Consider the following 23,453-nt stretch of genomic DNA (forward strand, 5'->3'; position numbering starts at 1 on the left):
TGAAAAATATCAGAAAGTTTTTCTCTAATGGTAATATTTTCCTTATATGATACCTTGCCTTGAGTTTACTTTCTTTTGATTTAGTTTAGTTTGTTCAAAAGCAATGTTAAATACTGCATCTTACTGCCTTTTATCTTGTATGCTTATACTCTGGAAGCAAATATTTCTTAAAGAAGCATTGATAATACGACCGCCTTACTGTTTCTCTTCTTGTTTTATTTTAAGTCTTTTAACATTAAACATTTATTAGCTGTGTTAGTTGGATAAAATCATTATTGTCTCATCTACAAAATGTGGATAATGAAACCTAGTACACAACACACAGGTATGTTGTGTTAAATTAGGCCCATGAACATGTATGAGTGCCATTTGGATATAAACTGATCAGGGCACTGCTAGACGTTATAGGAAGAGAAAGATGACTAAGAGCTCATCTCTCTCAGAGTGAGAGTGACAGATACGTGTTAAACCCATTGGACTTCAAGGCAAGGTGACTCAGACACTTGAATGAGGTTCTAGATTTAAACGACGTGAGAAACGTGGAAAGAATGATTCCACCTGGCAGTCATGTTTGGACAGAGTGTCCGTAGACAAGGACATAAGAACGAAGTGGGCAAGCAGGGCCTTTAGATTTCGGATGAAAGGAAATGTATGAATGATGGTAGATAAGTTCACAATATGTATTTGAGTTTCATTTGGTTTATTTATGGACTTTAACATAGTAGAATCGGCCCCTGTTGCCTCGCTGCACCTCAGTGGATCCTCTGCCAGCCAGGCAGTTCCTTGCATACAGGGACTAGTCCCAGTCATCTTGTACATCCAGAGTGCAGCACAGAACCTGGCAAAGGCAGATGCCCAGTAATTGGTGAGTAGATGAATGAATACCAACTTGACAACATTTAGAAAGTGGTGTATCACTTTCTTATTTTTCAGTTCAAGATACAGTATAGAGCATATGTTTGATTTTCTAGACATTGTATCACATACTTACAGGTACTTTTCTCAAGTACTATAATGCAAGATAAATAAAATTTTCCTCAATTTTTTTTTTTGCCAGTTTTTAACAATAGTCTTGCCTGTATTTTCACAGTGGTATAACTATCATGACATCAGGTTTGGAAACAGAGCCTTTGATTTCAGCACTGTAAGTGGGAGTAACAGAAGTTTAAACCACATTGAAGTTGGTTACACCTGAACTGAATCTTGACTGACAAGTACTGGCTTAGTGACCTTGGCAATTTATTTACTCTCACTAAGACTCAATTCGCTCATCTGTAATATAGAGAGGATAATCTATTTATAAATTTATTGGATAATAGTCCCTGGCTGGTTGGCTCAGCAGTAGACTATCAGCCTGGCGTGTGGAAGGGCCGGGTTTGATTCCCAGTCAGGGCACACACGAGAGCGACCATCTGCTTCTTCACCCCTCCCCCTTCTCTCTCTCTCTCTCACTCTCTTCCTCTCTCACAGCCATGGCCTAAATGGTTCAAGCAAGTTGGCCCTGGCTCTATGGCCTCACCTCAAGTGCTAAGAGTTGGGTTGCCAAGCAATGGAGCAGTGCCCCAAATGGGCAGAGCATGGTCCAGTAGGGGGCTTGCCAGATAGATCCCTGTCAGGGTGCATGGGGGAGTCTTTCTCTGTGCCTCCTGCCTCTTACTTAATAAAAAAATAAATTAATTTTAAAAATAGATAAGATAATGGATGGAAATTGCTTAACCCAGAGCCTGGCTTATGGAAAACAATACATATTGCCTAATATTGTTGATATAACCTCTTTTTGTTAAATTGTTTATTTTTTCAAATACAATTTACATTCAATGTTATTTTGTATTAGTTTCAGGTGTACAGCATAGTGGCTAGACAATTACATACTCTATAAAGTGTTCCCCTGATACTAGACAGTTACATACCCTATAAAGTGTTCCTCCTAATATTTCCAGCCCCAAACTGGCACCATAGTCACCACACACTATTGACTGTATTTTCTATGCTGTACTTTATTGAGGTAATCTCATACCATAAAATAAGGACAATTTCACTCAAATATTTATTAAGTAAACTAATGACCACAGTGATTACCTAGTAGAAACTGACCCAATTGCTTTTTTTCTCTTTGCAGATCTTATTTTGCACTTTAAACACACCTAAAATTGACATGGAACACCTCTTAGGAGCACACATAGGTCTTGAAGATTTTATATTTGCCCATGTGAAAGGGAACAAGAAAGAAGTGACTGGGTGTAAATCTGAGGATTCACTTGGTCTCACCATTACAGATAATGGTGTTGGCTATGCTTTTATAAAGGTAAGTCTTAAAAAATAACCACGGGGCCTAACAGAAGGCAACATGTATGAAAACCTACCAGGTCAGAGAAAGTTGTAAATGATCTTCAGAGTGAGAGCCAGCTCAGAGGGGATGAATAGATTGCTAACGTTTCATTTAAAAATGTTTTAAAGACATCAATTTTGTTTATCCTTTCCTTGAACTTCTTCTGTTCAAACTTTCCATAGAATTCAGAATTTCCTGAAAGCCTGGCACTGGTGCCTGCTCATTACCCATGTGAGCTCTTGTAGGTCTGTAGCTCATTAACATCTGACGACTTCTGTGCTGATTTTATGTTATTTCCAGGTGTACATATTTTTGGCCATCTTATTTACTTCTTTAGAAATGGGCTTCAAGCTTTTCTAAACTATATAATTCCTTTATTAAAGTACAAATAGCAATATAGAGCTGCAAAGGCAAGAGAAGGAAGTTTGAAATGGTATGGAAAAAATGTAAGAATTGAGGAGTGGTAAAACAGAAAGAGATCCATCTCTTAAAATATAACAGTTCCATTATTGTGACAAGTGTTGTCATAACACTGACTTATCGTGTTCTAGGCACATTACTTACATTTTCTCATTTAATCCTTAGAGTAGTTCTATTTGGATGGTACTGTGTTTTTCATTTTTTTAAAAGATTTTATTTATTGATTATATGGGGAAGAGGGAAGGTGGATGAGAAGTATCAACTCATAGATGCTTCACTTTAGTTGTTCATTGATTGCTTGTTATATGTGCTTTGGGGAAGCCCAGGGTTTTGAACCAGTGACTTCAGCATTTCAGGTCGACTCCTTATCCACTACACAACCACAGGTCAGGTCTATGTTTTTAATTTTATTTACTTTTCTGTTGAGAGGTAATAAAATTTTAATATACAGCTTAATAAATGTTTATATACTTACACCTGTGTAACCACCAAACCGAAGAATTTCTTTCTGCCTCCAGAGGCTCCCTTGTGCTCCTTCCCAGTCAATACTCTTCCCACAGAGGAGCCACTATGCTGACCTCTATCACTATAGTTTTCCTTGTTCTTGAACTTCAGATAGGTAGAATTATATATTATAGACTCTACTGTCTGTTTTTTTTTTTTAGTTTAACATAAGGTGTGGGATTCATTCATGAGTAGGCACTATTATCAACCTCTCTTTTACAAATGTAGAAAACAGGATCAGGAGGCTTAAGTAGCTTGCTCAAAGTGTTGCAGCTGGACAAATGCAGGATTTGAATCCAAGAGTTCTGACTCCTGAGCTGGCTGTCCCACTACTGAGCTAAGAATAAGAGAGAAACTTCATGCAGCAGAGTGTGTTTTATTGCTTTCTTGTTGTCCGGATCCTTGACTGGCTGATACATTGTCATCATTAAAAAATTGTCTTAGGGAAGTTATCTTCTTAACTGTAAATAGTACCTTATTTAACTTCCCATTTGATGGAATGGCTATTTTTAGCTCTGCAGAAGATATGACTGTGCTAAACATTGAGTGGGTGACCAAATGGAAAATCTGTGAGCTGGAAAGTCATGTGGGATTATCTGGGGGAAGTTCAGGACATGAGGCACATGCAGCAATGCCTTTCTAATGTCAGCAGGGAAGGGCTTGGAAGTTTTGCAAACATGCCTGGAATTTTTAGATCTTAGTCTCTGATGTTCAGAGCTTGAGCTATTTTTTTATGCCTGCTCAGACATGCACCTCAGAGCACTAGTAACTGTCCCTGCAGAGACAGAGAACAGGGTGCAAAGAGAAGAGGTGCATAAACCAGATTGCCTACACATAGTTCAACTTAGAAGAGAAATGAGAATTATACTGTGTACATGGTTAACAGGATTTTTAAAAAATTGAAGGGGATGCCTGACCAGGCAGTGTCGCAGTGGATAGAGCGTTGGACTGAGAAGTGGAGGACCCAGGTTTGAATCCCTGAGGTCGCTGGCTTGAGCATGGGCTCATCTGCCTTGAGCGTGGGGTCACAGCTTGAGCGAGGGGTTGCCAGCTTGAGCGTGGGATCATAGACATGACCCCATGGTCGCTGGCTTGAACCTAAAGATTGCTTGCTTGAAGCCAAGGTCACTGGCTTGAGCCCAAGGTTGCTGGCTTGAGCAAGGGGTCACTCACTCTTCTGTAGCCCCCTGTCAAGGCACATATGAGAAAGCAATCAATGAACAAGCAATCTACGAACAACTAAGATGCCTCAATGAAGAATTGATTCTTCTCATCTCTCTCCCTTCCTGTCTGTCTGTTCCTAACTGTCCCTCTCTCTGACTCTCTCTGTCTCTATCAAAAAAAAAAATAAAAAATTGGAGAAATTTCAAATGTATTGAAAGAATGTAATAATTACATAAAGAACTTCCATAAAGCCCTTTACTCAGATTTCCAGTTTCTACCAATACTACATGTACTTTCTTCTTCTCTCTCACATGCATGTATTTATGTATATATACATATAGGCATATATATATATATATATATATACACACATATATATATAATATTTCCCCTGAACCATTTGAAAAAAGTAGATTGTATGTATCATGTCTTTATGCCTTCATATTTCAGAATGTTACTTAGAACAAAGATGTTCTCTTATATATAACTATAATACAACTCTGAAATTAAGAAAATCTGTCAGTGCCTGACCTCTGGTGATGCAGTGGATATAGCATTGGCCTGGAATGCTGAGGTTGTGGGTTTGAAACCCTGGGCTTGCCTGGTCAATGTACACATGGGAGTTGATGCTTCCTGCTCCTGCCCCCCCTACTCTCTCTCTCCCCTCCCTCTAAAATGAATAAATAAATTCTAAAAAAAAAAAGAAAGAAAAAAATCTGTCAGTGATACCATGCTTTTAAACTAATGTGTTCATATTGCAATTTTATCAGTTGTCCTAATAATTTCCACTATAGCATTTCCTCCTGGTGTAGGTCCAATATGGGATCATGTTTTCATTCAGTTGTCGTGTCATTTTAGTCATCTTTATTCTAAAAAGATCCCTCAGCCTTTAATAGAATATCCCTCAATTTGCACGTTTCTGATTTTTCCTCATGTTGAAACAGGGTATGCATTTTGGGCAGGAAAATCAGATAAGGACATTGTGTTCTCAGTGCACTCCATCAGAAGGTATGTTATGGTCCTGGCTGGTTTGCTCAGTGGTAGAGCATCAACCGGGCATGTGGAAGTCCTGGGTTTGATTCTCGTTTGGAGCACAAAGGAGAAGTCACCATCTGCTTTTCTTCCCCTCCCGCTCTCCCTTCTCTCTCTCTCTCTCTCCTCCCCTCCTGCAATCATGGCTTGATTGATTTGAGCGTGTTTGCTCAGACCCTGATGATGGCTTCATGGAGCCTCTGCCTCAGGCACTAAAAATAACTCTGTTGTGAGCATGGCCCCAGATGGCAGAGCATTGGCTGCAGACAGGTTGGCAGGTAGATCCTGGTTGGGACGCATGCAGGAGTCTGTCTATCTCCCCTTCTCACACGTAAAAAAAAAAAAAAAAAGGAATGTGTGTTATGATGGTTTGTCTTGTTTATGGTGTTAATTTTGGTCACTGTCTAAGGTAGTGTCTGCCAGCCTTATTCACTGCAGAGTTGTATTTTCCTTTACAACAATATGTGCAGAGATACTTTGAGATTATGAAAATATCCAATTCTCTTACTTGTACCCCACACATTTTGCATCTATTGGAAAGTCTTGCCTGAATCAGCCTTTACCATAATGGTTGCAAAATAACAGTTTTTTTTTCCTGAAGTGAGAAGCAGGGAGGCAGAGAGACAGACTCCCGCATGCGCCTGACTGAGATACACCCGGCATACCCACCAGGGGGCGATGCTCTGCCCATCTGGGGCATTGCTCCATTGCAACTGGAGCCATTCTAGCACTTGAGGTAGAGGCCATATAGCCATCCTCAGCATCTGGTCCAACTTTGCTCCAGTGGAGCCTTGGCTGAGGGAAGGGAAGAGAGATACAGAGAGAAAGGAGAGGGAGAAGGGTGGAGAAGCATATGGGTGCTTCTCCTGTGTTCCCTGGCCGGGAATCGAACCTGGGATTTCCACACGCCAGGCCAACATTCTACCACTGAGCCAATTGGCCAGGGCTAAATGACAATTTTTCTAATTCTATCGTTCTTTATAAATTTCTTTAAAAAAACAGTTTATCGAAAAAAGTACTCCACTTATTTATACATTTGCTTATCTATTTTCTTTCTTTTTTTATGCTTTTTAATTTTTTTTTATTATTTATTTATTCATTTTAGAGAGGAGAGGGAGAGACAGAGAGAGAGAAGGGGGGAGGAGCTGGAAGCATCAACTCCCATATGTGCCTTGACCAGGCAAGCCCAGGGTTTCGAACCGGCGACCTCAGCATTTCCAGATCGACGCTTTATCCACTGTGCCACCACAGGTCAGGCCTGCTTATCTATTTTCAGCATGGACACATGATTTCTTATTTTATTAAATTGGTTATGGTTCATTACTATTGTTTATTATTTTATTTATTTATTTTTGTATTTTTCTGAAGTTGGAAATGAGGAGGCAGTCAGACTCCCGCATGCGCCCGACTGGGATCCACCCGGCATGCCCACCAGGGGGCGATGCTCTGTCCATCTGGGGTGTCGCTCTGTTGCAACCAGGGCCATTCTAGCGCTTGAGGCAGAGGCCGTGCAGCCATCCTCAGCGCCTGGGCCATCTTTTGCTCCAATGGAGCCTTGACTGAGGGAGGAGAAGAGAGAGACAGAGAGGAAGGAGAGGGGGTGGGGTGGAGAAGCAGATGGGTGCTTTTCCTGTGTGCCCTGGCTGGGAATCAAACCTGGGACTCCTGCACGCCAGGCCGACGCTCTACCACTGAGCCAACCAGCCAGGGCCCCATTGTTTATTTTGATGTTGAAGTTTTCTGAGAGTGGCCTGCAGGGGGCCCTTTGTGCTTTTGACAGGCTCCTATCATCTCACTGAGCAGTTCCTTCCTTTTTGGCACAACAGGATGTTCTAGTCTCATCTCAACTTACATCTTCTTTTCCCCAGTTCTGGAATCAACCCTTTCTTTCAGAAGCTCTTGATTTCATAATGAGGACTGATATTTCCAAATCAAGAGCTGGATGCTAGTTGAATTCATTCATTGCTAATAGATACTTTGTTTCTTGGTCTTTTCAATTACAGGGTTAAAAAACATGCATCTCAGAAATTGTGAATTTATTATTATGCTTTCAGTTATAACTCTGCCCCACAGGGTATTTCTTGGCTTCCCCATAGTTTACTTTCCCAAATCATTGAACTACTTACTCATTTGTTCATTCCTATAATAACAAAAATATAGTTTTTAAAATATATCTTTTATTTATTTGCAAATTAAATTAATAAGATGACATTGATCCATAGATTACATAGGTTTCAGGTCAACATTTCTATAGCATTTGAACTGTTGATCGTGTTATGTACCCATAACCGAAAGTCAAACCATTTTCCATTGCTGTACAGTATATTTGTTCCTCATTACTGTCCTCACCCCAACTCCACAAAATAGTTTTAGAACTGCTATATCTGTCCTATGAAAAATAAACCTATTAAGAAGAGTTCAAGATTTGTATGCATTTTCTGTCTTTAAACTAAATACATGCATATAATTCAAGTATTCTATTCAAAAACTGCTTGGAATAGATTTCTCTTGCTCCCCCCACTCCCATAATTGTGATTCATTTGAAATACTGTTTGTTTTTTTTTTAGTGAGAGAGAAAGAGAGAGAAACAGACAGACAGACAGGAAGGTAGAGAGATGAGAAGCATCAACTCATAGTTGCGACACCTTAGTTGTTCATTGTTTGCTTTCTCATATGTGTCTTGACCGGGGGTGGGGAGGGCCCAGCTGAGCCAGTGATCCCTTGCTCAAGCCAGGACCTTGGGCCCAAGCCAGCGACCTTGGGCTTCAAGCCAGTGATCTTTGGGCTCAAGCCAGCGACTATGGGGTTGTGTTTATGATCTAATGCTCAAGCTGGCGACTCCATTCTAAAGTTGGATGAGCTTGCACTCAATCAGTGACCTCAGGGTTTTGAACCTGGGTGCTTAGCTTCCCAAGTCGACATTCTATCCACTGTACCACTGCCTGGTCAGGTTTGAAATACAGGCTCTGGCTGGTGGCTCAATGGATAGAGCAATTGGCCCAGGTATGGACGTCCTGTGTTCGATCCTCTGGTCAGGGCACACAGGAGAAGCAACCAACTGCTTCTTTCCTGCTCCTTCTTCTCTTCTTGTAGTCAGTGGCTTGATTGGTTTGAGCGTGGACCTGGGCACCAAGGATGGCTCAGTTGGTCCAAGTACATCTCAGCCTTACTTACAAAAATAGCTCGCTTGAGCCTTACCTGTGTTGATGCAGTTGAAAATGCATTGACCTGGAATGTTGAGGTCACCAGTTCAAAATTCCAGGCTTGCTTAGTCAAGGCACATATGAGAAGCAACTACTATGAGTTGATGCTTTCTGTGTCTCCCTACACCTTTCTCTCTTTTCTTTCTAAAAATCAATAAATAAAATCTTTAAAATAGCTTGGTAGATGTGAGTATCAGCCCCAGATGGGGATTGCCAGGGGGTTCCTGGTCAGGGTGCTTGTGGGAGTCTTTCTCTCTTTCTCCCCTCCTCTCACTTGAAAAAAAAGAAAAAAGAAAGGAAATACTGTTGAATCCAATTGCTTCTTTGACCTGAGTTTGATATTCCTATCATTCTTGTTGACTTATTTTGTTTTGCATGTATAAATTATTAACATAATTCAAGTCAAAACTATGTAAAAAGATAAATTCAGAGATGTGTTACTCTTTCCTCTATCTCTTCTATTTCATTACTTGTTTCCCCTACTCCTTGGAAGCAATCATTTCCTTAATTTAAGGCTTACCATTCCAATTTCTTTTTTCTAAGATAAGCAGGAAAAAATGAGACTTTTCAAGAGTTTGGCATGGTCCCTGCACAAGCATGACATGCAGCTTTCCTTGCATAGTTCTGGTTTTAGTGAATGTGTGCTGAACTGAGTACTTATTCTGCTTCTGCAGTGGCTGGAAGTAGGTGTAGGCTGAAGTGAGAGTAGGCAGTGTGGTAGGGCCTCAAGCGAGGGCACGGCAAGGAGGGAGGATTCCACAATTAGGCAGGCAGTGCAGCGGAATGCGTGGGAGCTTGCTTTAGAGTCAGACAGGCCTGCTTCCATTCTGTGTTCAAACACTTATTAACTTGCTGTGTGACCTTGGACAGTCATTAAACCTCTCTATGCCTTTTTTCAAGTGGGAACATTTGCAACTACTATTTGGGTAAAAAATGATGACACATATGAAATGTTTTACAATAATTATAATTGATAGCTAATACTTAAACAATAGCAGCAATAACAAATCACATAATTAGAAAATGAGATTAATGCAGAGAAATGTAGTTAGTAGTACTGCATGGTCTTCACAGATGAATCTCTTCAGTTGAAAGGATAATAGACTTAAACACTTAGGATTTTAGTATTCAAGTCTCAACATTTCTCAAGAAAAGTATGTGTCAATCAGAAAATTGAGTATATTAAATAACAAAATCTATAAATTCCTATAACATTTAAGACTGACACTGGCAAACATTTTCTATAAAGGGCTAGATAGTAAATATTTTAGGCTTTGTTGTAATTTTAGATCATACTGCCGTGAACCAGCGTGACTAGTAATTCCAGGTCCTGAGGGAGAATGATGCAGAATGAAGAAAATAAACTTGAAGAGAAATAAGATGGGATTGGGAGGCCTCTGTAAGCTGGTGGCAAGAACAGAGAGAGCTCTCCACTCCCAACCCAGCTTTATTTATAGAGCAGAGAGAGTCATTAGTGAATCAATGATATCTCTGATCACATTTCCAAGGCAACCCAAGAATTCTCCCAAGTGCAGAAAACCCCCACCATACATAACATCTTAACTTTACAAAACAAAGAATAAAAAAAAAAAAACTACCTCCAGTCTCTCCAAGGGACATAGAGGATAGGACAATTACAAACAATCCAGCATCACAGCTAACATGGATGTATGGAGAAAAATTTAGCCTTTAGCAACTTAACCAAGCAAGAGAGGTGGGGGATTGGGCAGATTGTCACCTTACTGCCAGTCCCCCACACCTGTCCCCCAAATATCTAAAACACAAAGACCCTGTTGGCTTGCAGTCCCCAACATATACAGTCTCTGTTGCAACTACTCATCTCAGCCATTGCAGCACAGACACAGTTATTATTCAATACTTGAATGATGAGAATTAATTTAGTCTCAGTAAGTAAAACTTTATTTGTGGGTATTGCAATTTGAATGTAGTATAATTTTCACATGTCACAATTATTCTGCCCCTGAACAATCATTTAAAAAGGTAAAAGTCACTTATTACTCATGAGCTGTGTAGAAACAAGTAACAGTATGAGCCATTGTTTGCTGATCTCTAGTGTAAGAGAAAACTTCTACTTTGGTTCAAAAGAGAAATAAGGGCTTATAACATGTGATTAAGAAATGAGTCTATATTGACTTAAAAAAGCTAAATTTATTTTGAATTAAGTGATTTATAAATAACCTCAAAACTATCATTCTCGGCCCTGGCCGGTTGGCTCAGTGGTAGACCGTCGGCCTGGCGTGCAGAAGTCCCGGGTTTGATTCCCGGCCAGGGCACACAGGAGAAGCACCCATCTGCTTCTCCACCCCTCCCCCTCTCCTTCCTCTCTGTCTCTCTCTTCCCCTCCCGCAGCGAGGCTCCATTGGAGCAAAGATGGCCCGGGCACTGGGGATGGCTCCTTGGCCTCTGCCCCAGGCACTAGAGTGGCTCTGGTCACGACAGAGCGACGCCCCGGAGGGGCAGAGTATCGCCTCCTGGTGGGCAGAGCGTTGCCCCCTGGTGGGCGTGCCGGATGGATCCCGGTTGGGCGCATGTGGGAGTCTGTCTGACTGTCTCTCCCCGTTTCCAGCTTCAGAAAAATACAAAAAAAACCAAACAAAAAAACCCAAACAAACAAAAAAAACCTATCATTCTCAGATTACTCTCTTTTAGAAATCTTTATGATTTGGGGTACTTTTACTTTAGTAAAACAAAGTTAATCACACTTTAGCATGATGTTTATTCTGAGAAATATGGTATTTACATATTTCTAACATTTAATTATTTAATTTTTCAGAACTAATAAACAGTAAGGTGGGAAATACTCAAGTCCAAGAGGATAGAGGATTGTAGGATGGAAGCTAGGGTCTGTGAGAGGAGGCATGTAGAGACAGAACAGAAGTGGTGATTTGAAAAAATAGACAAATGTTTGAGATCAGGAAGCCATGATTAGATGAAGAACAGCATTAGTAGATGTAAGCAAAAGTAATGTGGAAAGGAAAGTGGTTCCAGGTGACCCATTTCCAGACATATCTCCAGCTCCAATCAGTGCAACAAGACTCAGCTGAAAATAAGAAGTGGGGAGGAGGGGGAGTAACTCAGGTCTCCATGGAGATCTGAGATACACCTCCCCCTACTGAAGTTGAGAAAACACCCCGCCTCTGGGAGAGAGTAACAGGCGGATCAGGCCTTCAGAGTCTCAGGTTACACCCACCGCATTCCTGGATAGTTTCAAATAAGCCCCCTGCTGAGATCAGTAAACAAGACTACCAACATGTTAAGAAAACTGAGAAGAAAACAAACAAATCAAGACTTCAAAGCAGCTCTACTAGAAAAGCCAAATCCTACAGTGGATTACAAATAACTGCTGATGTCAACCCAAGAATACCTAGAAATAACACAACTGAAAATTGGAGGCAGACAACACCACACTTAGACACAACCAGCTCTACAAACAACACACCCAAACACAGAGACATAATGAGAAGACAGAGAAGTGCAATCCAAATGAAACTACAAGAGAAACCTCCAGGAAATGAACTGAGTGATATGGAAATAACCACACTTCTGGATGCAGAGTTTAAAATAATGATTGTTAGGATGCTTAGGGATCTTAGAACAACAATGGATGGTCATTACGAACACCTAAATAAAGAAATAGCAAATATAAAAAAGGACATTGAAATATTAAAAAAGAATCAGTCAGAGATGACAAATACAATATCAGAAATGAAGAACACAATGGAAGGAATTAAAACCAGGATGGATGAAGCTGAGGATCGAATCAGTGAGTTGGAGGACAAGTTGAATGAATGCATGGAAACAGAGAGAAAAAAGAAAAAAGACTCAAAAAGTCTGAGGAAATTCTAGAGAGCTCTGTGACAACATGAAGAGAAATAACATCCATATCATATGGGTTCCTGTAGAAGAAGAAAAAGAACAAGGGATAGAGACTTTGTTCAATCATATCATAGCTGAAAACTTCCCTAAATTAATGCAGGAAAAAGTCTCACAAGTTCAAGAAGCACAGAGAACTCCATTAAAGAGAAACCCAAAGAAATCTACACTAAGACACATCATAATTAAAATACCAAAGCTAAGTGATAAAGAGAAAATATTAAAAGCTGCTAGAGGAAAAAAAGGCTATTACCTACAAAGGAGACCCCATAAAGATGACACCTGACTTCTCAACAGAAACACTTGAGGCCATAAGGGAATGGCAAGAAATATTAAAAGTAATGCAGAACAAGAGCCTACAACCAAGACTACTTTATCCAGCAAGGCTATCATTTAAAATTGAAGGAGAAAAAAAAAGCTTCCCAGACAAAACAACAACAACAACAACAACAACAACAACAACAACAACAGGAAGGAATTCAAACCAATGCTGTAGGAAATGTTAAGGGCCTACTGTAAACAGATCAAAGTGGGAAAAGAATATAGCAAAAGAGGAATACAGCTTTAAAGAATAAAGTGACAATAAACAACTACATATCAATAATAACCTTTAATGTGAATATATTAAATGATCCAATCAAAAGACATAGGGTAGCTGCATGGATAAGAAAACAGGACCTTTACATATGCTGTCTACAAGAGACAAACCTTAAAACAAAAGATGTACATAGACTGAAGGTAAAACGATGGAAAAAATATTTCATGCAAATGGAAATGAAAAAAAAGTTGGGATAGCAATACTTATATCAGACAAAATGGACTTTAAAACAAAGGCTATAGTAAGGATAAAGAAGGCCACTACATAATGTAAGGAGAGCAATCCAACAGGAAGATATAACCATTATAAATATCTACACACCTAATATAGGAGCACCTAAATATATAAAGCAGACTTTGATGGATATAAAGGACGAGATCAACAGCAATACTATAATAGCAGGGGATTTCAATACCCCACTAACATCACTAGATAGATCCTCAAGAAAAAAAATTAACAAAGAAACAGCAGACTTAAAGGACACACTAGATCAACTGGATTTAGTAGATATCTTCAGAATTTTTCACCTTAAAGCAGCAGAATATACATTCTTTTCAAGTGTTTATGGTATATTCTCTAGGATAGACCACATATTAGGGCACAAAAGTGGTCTCAACAAATTTAAGAAGACTGAAATCATATCAAGCATTTTCTCTGATCACTATGGCATGAAACTAGAAATCAACCACAACAGAAAAACTCAAAAATTCTCAAACACATGGAAACTAAATAGCAGATTGTTAAATAACGACTGGATTAATATTTAGATCAAAGAAGAAATAAAAAAATTCCTAGAAACAAATGATAATGAGCATACAACAACTCAAAATTTATGGGACACAGCAAAAGCAGTACTGAGAGGGAAGTTCAGAGCACTACAGGCATACTTTAAGAAACTAGAAAAAGCTCAAATAACTTAACCCTGCATCTAAAAGAAGTAGAAAAAGAACAGGAAGTAAAAACCAGAGGTAGTAGAAGGAAGGAAATAATAAAGATCAGGGTGGAAATAAATGACATAGAGGCTAAAGAAACAATACAGAGGATCAATGAAACTAGGAGCTGGTTCTTTGAAAAGGTAAACACAATCGATGAACCCTTAAGTAGACTCAGCAAGAAAAAGAGAGAGTGGACTCAAATAAATAAAATTAGAAATGAGAGTGGAGAAATAACAACTGACACAACAGATATACAAAATATTGTAAGACAATACTATGAAGAACTGTACGCCAAAAAACTAGACAACCTAGATGAAATGGATAAATTCCTTGAAACATACAATCTTCCAAAAATCAATCTGGAAGAATCAGAAAACCTAAACAGACCGATTACAACAAATGAGATCAAAACAGTTATCAAAAAACTCCCAACAAAGAAAAGTCCTGGGCCTGATGGCTTCACAAGTGAATTCTACCAAATATTCAAAGAACTAACTCCTATCCTTGTTTAGCTATTTCAGATAATTCAAGAAGAATGAAGATTTCCAAGCTCCTTTTATGAGGCGAGCATAATTCTGATTTTAAAACCAGTCAAAGACAACACAAAGAAAAAATTATAGGCCAATATCTCTGATGAATATAGATGCTAAAATCCTGAACAAAATATTAGCAAAGCAGTTCCAGCAATATATGAAAAAAAAACATCATACACCATGATCAAGTGGCATTTATCTTTGGGAGGCAAAGCTGGTACAATATTTGCAAATCAATCAATGGGATTCATCACATAAACAAAAGGAAGGAGAAGAACCACATGATAATTTCAATAGATGCAGAAAAAGCATTTGGTAAAATTTAGCCCCCATTCATGATCAAAACTCTCAGCAAAGTGGGAATACAGGGAACATATCTCAACATAATAAAGGCCATTTATGACAAACCCACAGCCAACATCATACTCAATGGGCAAAAATTAAAAGCAATCCCCTTAAGATCAGGAACAAGGCAAGGGTGCCTCCTTTCACCGCTCTTCTTCAACATAGTTCTGGAAGTCCTAGCCACAGCAGTCAGACAAGAAAAAAAAATAAAAGGCATACAAATTGGAAAAGAAGAAGTAAAACTATCATTATTTGCAGATAATATGATATTGTATATAGAAAACCCTAAAGTCTCAGTCAAAAAACTACTAGACCTGATAAATGAATTCAGCAAAGTGGCAGGGTATAAAATTAATACATAGAAATCTGAGGCATTTTCTATGCACCAACAATGAACTGTCTGAAAGAGAAATTAAGGAAACAATCCCCTTCACTATTGCAACCAGTAAAATAAAGTAACTAGGAGTAAATTTAACCAAGGAGATTATAAAGACTTGTACTCGGAAAATTATAAAACATTGAAAAAAGAAATCAAGGAAGATACAAACAAGTGGAAGCATATACCGTGCTCATGGTTAGGAAGAATAAACATCATTAAAATGTCTATATTACCCAAAGCAATTTATAAATTTAACCCAATACCAATTAAAATACCAATGACATACTCCAAAGATATAGAACACATTCCAAAAATTTATATGGAACCAAAAAGAACATGAATAGCCTCAGCAATCTTGAAAAGGAAGAATAAAGTGGGAGATATCACACTTCCTGATATCAAGTTATACTACAAGGTCATTGTACTCAGAATAGCCTGGTACTGGCATATGAACAGGCATATAGATCAATGGAACAGAACAGAGAACCCAGAAATAAACCCACAGCTTTATGGACAACTGATATTTGACAAAGGAGGTAAGAGCATACAGTGAAGTAAAGACAACCTCTGTGGTGTTTGGAAAATTGTACATCTACCTGCAAAAAAATGAAACTAGACCACCAACTTACACCATTCACAAAAATAAACTCAAAATGGATAAAAGACTTAATTGTAAGCCGTGAAACCATGAACGTCTTAGAAGAAAACAGGCAGTAAGCTCTCCGACATTTCTCGCAGAGATATATTTGCTGATTTATCTCCATGGGCAAGTGAAATAAAAGACAAGATAAACAAATGAGACTACAGCAAACTAAAAAACTTTTGCACAACTAAAGACAATAAGAACAGAATAAAAAGACAAACTACACAATGGGAGAACATATTCGACAATACGTCTGATAAGTGGTTAATAACCAAAATTTATAAAGAACTTGTAAAACTCAACACCAGGAAGACAAACAATCCAATCATAAATGGGCAAAAGCACTGGCTGGTTGGCTCAGTGGTAGAGCGTTGCCTGGCGTGCAGGAGTCCCAGGTTCAATTCCTGGCCAGGGCACACAGGAGAAGCGCCCATCTGCTTCTCCACCCCTCCCCCCCTCCTTCCTTTCTGTCTCTCTCTTCCCCTCCCGCAGCCAAGGCTCCATTGGAGCAAAGTTGGCCTGGGCACTGAGTATGGCTCCATGGCCTCTGCCTCAGGTGCTAGAATAGCTCTGGTTGCAACAGAGCAAGGCCCCAGATGGGCAGAGCATCCCCCCCTGGTGGGCATGCCGGGTGGATCTTGGTCGGGCGCATGTGGGAGTTTGTCTGACTGCCTCCCCATTTACAACTTCAGAAAAAATACAAAAAAAAATGGGCAAAAGAAATGAATAGACACTTCTCCAAAGAGGACATACAGATGGCCAATAGGCATATGAAAAAAATGCTCAGCGTCAATAATCATTAGAGAAATGCAAATTGAAACCACAATCAGATATCACCTCACACCAGTCAGAATGGCACTCATCAACAAAACAACAACACAGAATAAGTGTTGGTGAGGATGTGGAGAAAAGGGAACCCTTCTGCACTGCTGGTGGGAATGCAGACTGGTGCAGCCACTATGGAAAACAGTATGGAGATTCCTCAAAAAATTAAAAATCATACTGCCTTTTGACCCAGCTATTCCCCTTTTAGGAATGTACCCTAAGAACAGCATAGAACTGTCCCAATATTAGAAATGCACCCCCATGTTTATGGCAGCATTGTTCACAATAGTGAAGATCTGGAAACAGCTCAAGTGCCCTTTGGTGGATGAGTGGATGAAAAAGCAGTGGTACATATATACTATGGAATACTACTCAGCCATAAGAAATGATGACATCGAATTAGTTACAACAACATTAATAGACCTTGTTAACATTATACTGAGTGAAATAAGTAAATCAGAAAAAACTAAGAACTATATGATTTCATACATAGATGGGACATAAAAATGAGACTCAGAGACATGGACACGAGTGTGGGGGTTACGGCCGGGGTGTGGGGGAGAGGGAGAAGTGGAGGAAGGAGAGGGAGGAGGTTGGGGGAGGGGAGGGGCACAAAGAAAACCATATAGAAGGTGATGGAAGACAGTTTGACTTTGGATGAGGGGTATGCAACATAATCAAATGTCAAAATAAACTGGAGATGTTTTCTCTAAACATATGTACCCTGATTTATCAATGTCACCTCATTAAAATTAATAAAAAAAATACTGACACTTAGAAAGAAAGTAATGTGGAAAGGTGAAGGTTGCCAAAAAACATTTTAGAGTTCAAAGGTGATAGGTCATTCTCTCCCCCAGCTTTACTGAGATATAATTGACGTATAACATTGTGTAAGTTTAAGGTGTAGAGCATATTATATTGATTTGATACACTTATATATTACAAAATGATCACCAAAGTGATAGGTCATTTTGGACAGCTGTAATCATAAACTCTGCTCTTGGGGTCACCACATCTACCTTTCCTTTCTTTCTTTTCTTTTCTTTTCTTTTTCTTTTTTTGTTAAACTAGCTATTTTATCTTGGGTTAGTTAGATCTGTCTGACTCCAAGTGTTTTGTGGAAAGAACATGAAATTTTATATTGATATCACCTCCATTTGAAACCCAATTCTGTTTATTAGCCGTATCATTTTGTTTTATTTATTTATTTTTTAGATTTTATTTATTCATTTTTAGAGAGAAGGGAAGAGAGAGAAAGAGAGGGAAGGGGGAGGGGCAGGAAGCAACAACTCCCATATGTGCCTTGACCAGGCAAGTCCAGGATTTCGAACTGGTGACCTCAATGTTCCAGGTTGATGCTTTATCCACTGCGCCATCACAGGTCAGACTTAGCTGTGTCATTTTGGTCGAGCCATGCTTCATTGTGCTTTGGTTTCTTTGTTCACTAATGGAATATTAAATATTCCTCTCATTGGCTTGTTGTGAGGACTAAATGAAATCGTTATTTACAACTGTTATATGAATGTTTGTTGTTATGAACATGGTTTGAGGTCAGTGTTTGGAGGGTCAGCAGCACAGATCTCAAAGTTGCTGACCTTGGTGTTGGAGCCTGCAGCACAAAAGCTTTGAATCTGATGCCTAGGACGTTGGGGAGGGCAGGATGCCACCCCAGAGTTTTGCTATCTGTGAGCAGAAGACCGAGTTCTGTAAACATAGGTGATGAAATAATGGAATATACTGTAGTAATTGTCTGAAGTGGTTGGGAATCTCAAGTTTAATAATGCTGTAAATCTCCATTTTCCAAAAAATATATAATGCCTTCTTTGCTTTTTTCAGCATCAACCTTGAAAGTCAGGTGAAAGTTCTGTGTTATAGAGAATGATAGTGACTGACTTGGTGATTGTAAATATAGAATTAATAACCTGTTTTGTTTTTCCATCTTAGTCCTTGTGCCCATGTAGCAATTTTAGCAATATTATTAATCTGTCTAATTACGGTATGGTTAGCAAAGTATATTAGATTTCAGAAATTTGTCTCAATTGCCACCTCATTCTCTATCAACTTAGGAAGCTAAGGCTCAGGTAACCTAAAAGATATATACTCAGTGTCTCCCACTTTGCTTCTCTATTTGGTTCACTTTATGGTGCTCTTCTCCAAGTTTCTTATGCTGACTTTCCTGTCTCTTCATCCGAGATCCTTATGTGCTGCCCTGAGGATTACAGATGCTTTCACGTTCCTCTTGCCCACCTGGATTCTCACCTGCTGCCTGCTGCCTTCTGGGAACTGCCTTTCCTCCCTCTGTCTGGGCACACTCTTCTGGTTACCTCTGGGGCTACTCACAGGCCCAGGCAGCCCTAGATTTCTGTTACTCTGTCCTTTATCCTTTAATTTACTGATAAGATCATGCATGTCTTTAAAGTCTTTCATTTAATTAGTTTTATATAGTGCTTATTTTTAGTAATATTATAAAAATGTCTTAAATAAAAAATATGTGATACTGAAATTTGTATGGTATAATTGATTGATGAAAAACAGGTTCAGAATGTATCAAGAACCGACTTATAGAGTACAAATTAAGAAGAGGCCCTGGCTGGGTGGCTCAGTGGATAAAGTGTCATCTTGGGACGCCACAGTCGCAGGTTCGATTCTCAGGCAGGGCACATGTGAGAAGCAAACAACGAGTAAACAACTAAATGGAACAACTATGTGGAACAATTAGTCAATGCTTCTCTCTCTCCCTCTCTGCCCTCTTTCAAAAAGTTTAAAAAATTAAGAAGTCAAAATTGTAGGTTTTCACAGTCTCTGATGGTGTCATAACGGTTAGGTGACAGAATAGTAGAGATTTTTTTCTTTGTTTCTAAATTTAGATTCTAGTGTTCTGTTTAATCTTGCTTATGTTTCTATGAGCAAAGAATATCACGGTTAGCTTTGTTTCTGTAGCTTGTAAGGTTAGTGGGGACTTATAAAAAACAGTGCCAGTTAAATCATAATTTTTTTATTTTTATTTTTTTTTATTTTTCTGAAGCTAGAAACGGGGAGAGACAGTCAGACAGACTCCCGCACTCCCGCATGCGCCCAACCAGGATCCACCTGGCACGCCCACCAGGGGCGACGCTCTGCCCCTCCGGGGCGTCGCTCTGCCGCGACCAGAGCCACTCTAGCGCCTGGGGCAGAGGCCAAGGAGCCATCTCTGCTCCAATGGAGCCTCGGCTGCGGGAGGGGAAGAGAGAGACAGAGAGGAAGGAGAGGGGGAGGGGTGGAGAAGCAAATGGGCGCCTCTCCTGTGTGCCCTGGCCGGGAATCGAACCCGGGTCCCCCGCACGCCAGGCCGATGCTCTACCGCTGAGCCAACCGGCCAGGGCCTAAATCATAAAATTTTTGATTTCTTTTGCTTATAATTTACTATTTGTAATGATAAATGCTAACCTTTTGTTTTTTGAGTTGGCATGTTTGTGTCATTGGCATAAAGCACATTAATAATTACTATTACAGCCTGACCTGTGGTGGCGCAGTGGATAAAGTGTCGACCTGGAAATGCTGAGGTCGCCGGTTTGAAACCCTGGGCTTGCCTGGTCAAGGCACATATGGGAGTTGATGCTTCCAGCTCCTCCCCCTTCTCTCTCTCCTCTCTCTCTCCCTCCCTGTCTCTCTCTCTCCCCTTCTCTCTCCTCTCTATAATGAATAAAAAAAAAATTTTAAAAAAAGAGAATTTAATAAAAAAATATAAAAAAAAATAAAAAAAATTACTATTACAATGAACATAGCAGTGTTTTTAAAATTTTAATGTAAAAAAAAAAATCCCATGGCGAGTTTTGGAATATTAGTAATAAAATTTAAGAAGTAAAAATGCCCTTCCTTCCCAGGTTAGTCTTTTACCACTTTTTTTTTTCTTTTGGCAATATTATGAAGGTGTTGGGGCACATGAGATCAGTTTTTCTCTTAACTGTTAACTCTGGGACACAGTGATTCATCAGCCTGCTGACTCAGGTGCTGTTCTTCCCCTGGCAAGAGTGGGGAATACACCTGCTTTAATCCTGTCATTCCCATGAGGGCTTTGTGACACCTGCGAGGCACTGTGACCTTCATTTGGCCCCATTCCCTACCCCTGTGGAGGAACTGGTGCATCCTGTGCAGGGTATCACTTGTGCGGTTTTCTGGAGTTTCTTTCCTAAAATCCCATCAGAAATTCTTAGTGCTAGCTCAGGGGGCCTTAGGCCTCATTTTGAGACTGCAATAGAGATGTAGTGTATACAAGTAAGAGAGATTTTTAAAAACTCAATCAGAAAATTGCCACTGGGTCCTGAGTTCTCCTTACTTAAATTATACCAATGAAAAATGATAGTATAAAATCATTTTTATTGGCTCTCCAAAGGGTAACCATACTCATCTTTTATTAGGTATCAATTATAGATTTTAAAAAAATGTTGATTGATTTTAGAGGAGGAGAGGGAGGGAGAGAGATATATATACCGATTTGTTATGTCACTTATTTATGCATTCTTGAATGTGCCTGCCTGGAGATCATACCCAGAACCCTGGCGTATGGAGACGATGGTCTCAACTGAGCTACCCTGCAAGGGCAGATATCAATTTTCTTAGCTAAGGTTTTACCAAGTCTTGACTTACTGCATTTGTAACTAAGGTTTAGAAAAAATACTGTACAGCTAGAATCAACCAATGAGTACAAGAATAAGTGGAACAACAAATTGATGTTTCTCTCTTTCTGTAAAAAATCAATCATATTATATATATATAATATATATATATATTACACACACACACACACACACACACACACACACACACACACACACACACACACATATAAAGCCAGTAGAAAAAGTTCAGGCTCCATAAGGGGCTTTATTTGAAATGATTCAATTATCATTTATGGAGGGACTTGCTTCTGCTGGCATTGTGTTAGTGTTAGGTACAGGGCATACAGTGTTGAATAAGACCATCTCCATCCCCACAGATACTACAGTTCAGCAATGGAGCCTGAGGTAAATGAACAATTGCACTGTGGTTGTGTTGAAGCTGGCCAATTACTTGACCTTCCTAAACCTCATTTGTCCTGATTTGTGACATGAGATTCTCATTAAGGATGTTACAATGAAATGAGATAGTAAATATACAAAAAGCAAAAAGCACTGTAGAAGCCTGAGAGTGGTACCTTCCCTAATCTCGGGGTAGTGAGCTAGGGGAGATGTCAGAAAAAGCTTCCCAGAGGAGGTGGTGACTGTGATGGAGCTGAATTCTGAATGATAGGAACAAGAAGAATAATTGGAGGTTAGATGTCTGTCTTTTGTTGGTTAGTCTTCCATGTTTAACAGAGCATTAAACTGCATTGTTAATACATATGTTAATATATTGTATATAGTGCCTCAAGAGCATGCAAAGAGATGTTTCATTGTTCGATTTTATATTATCTTTAATTTTCTTTCAGAGAATTAAAGAAGGCAGTGTAATTGACTCAGTTAAAACAATCTGTGTGGGAGATCATATTGAATCCATAAATGGAGAAAACATTGTTGGGTGGCGTCATTTTGCTGTTGCTCAGAAGTTAAAGCAATTAAAAAAGGAGGAAACCTTTACCATGGGATTAATAGAACCTAAGAAGGCATTTGGTAAGTTGGTTTTATATGTGTGTGTGAAATGTTCCCGTTCCCTGAATTTCTTTTTTTTAAAAAAAATTATTTCTACTATTTATATCATAGTTATATTTTTCAGGGTTCTCCCTGTGCTGAATTTTTTTTAAAAATTCTTATTTAAAGATATTTTTTGAGAGCTAGGCAGGGAGAGAGAGATAGGAACACAGGCTGCTCATGTGTGTGCCCTAAACGGAGATTGAACCCACAACCTTGTTTAGGGATAATGCTCTTTACCGACAGAGCTAACTGGCCCGGGCCTTAACATTTTTTTTCAATTACAGTTTACATCTAACATTATTTTGTCATGTCAGGTGTACTGCATAATGGCTAGGCAGTCACATACTCTACAAAGAGATACGTCTCCTGTGTCCAGTCTCCCTGACTTAGCTTTCTAGGGGAGTGAGTGCTGCAGTGGGGTCCACTTGCTTCTGGTCTGTCAGTGGGGATGTGGGAACTAACGGGCAGCACCACCTCTAAGGAAACACCCAGTGAAGGGGAAGAATGCCTAGAAGGATGTTTTCTAGAAAACGTATTTGGAGTTCTGAAGTCTTTGACTTTGATGTAGCTTTTCCAAACTAAGACCAGCACATTGTACTGTGTTCATCTTCCTGAGCAGTAAGATTTTTTTTTTTTATTAAGCTCTCTCAACTGTGACTGTCATTCATGGATCTCAATGGCAAGAACTTTAGTTACATCCAGAACTGGTATTTAAAAGTTATCTAGTCTATTTTAGAGTCTTCCTTCAAACTCTTCCTCCATTGGCATTTTGAGTTGGCGCTGTGGGATGGTATGAAATGACTTTGGTGTGCCGTCTGTACTTGCTTGGTTTTAGCCATGGCAGCTGTGCTCCAACTCTTGTCCAAACCCCCAGGGCCATCTCACCTACAGGAACACGTGCCAGCTTCCCTCCCTACCCAGCACTACTTCAATAAGCCAGATGATGGCCTCGTGTTTGTTGTCTCTGATGGCTGTTTTCTCAGGGTAGTGAATGACAATGA

General features: G+C 39.5%; 1 protein-coding gene across 1 annotated transcript in view; it reads left to right on the forward strand.

Moving 5' to 3' along the window:
• Window positions 1-23,453, forward strand: part of GIPC2 (GIPC PDZ domain containing family member 2) — an 82,433-nt gene that overhangs the window by 16,840 nt on the left and 42,140 nt on the right. Inside the window, exons 2-3 of the mRNA XM_066376628.1 lie at window positions 2,120-2,305; window positions 22,251-22,431. Of these exons, the coding sequence (XP_066232725.1) occupies window positions 2,120-2,305; window positions 22,251-22,431 (367 nt within the window). The remainder of the gene's footprint in view (window positions 1-2,119; window positions 2,306-22,250; window positions 22,432-23,453) is intronic.

This window comes from Saccopteryx leptura, chromosome 3 (genome assembly GCF_036850995.1).
Source record: "Saccopteryx leptura isolate mSacLep1 chromosome 3, mSacLep1_pri_phased_curated, whole genome shotgun sequence".
Lineage (NCBI taxonomy): Eukaryota > Metazoa > Chordata > Mammalia > Chiroptera > Emballonuridae > Saccopteryx > Saccopteryx leptura.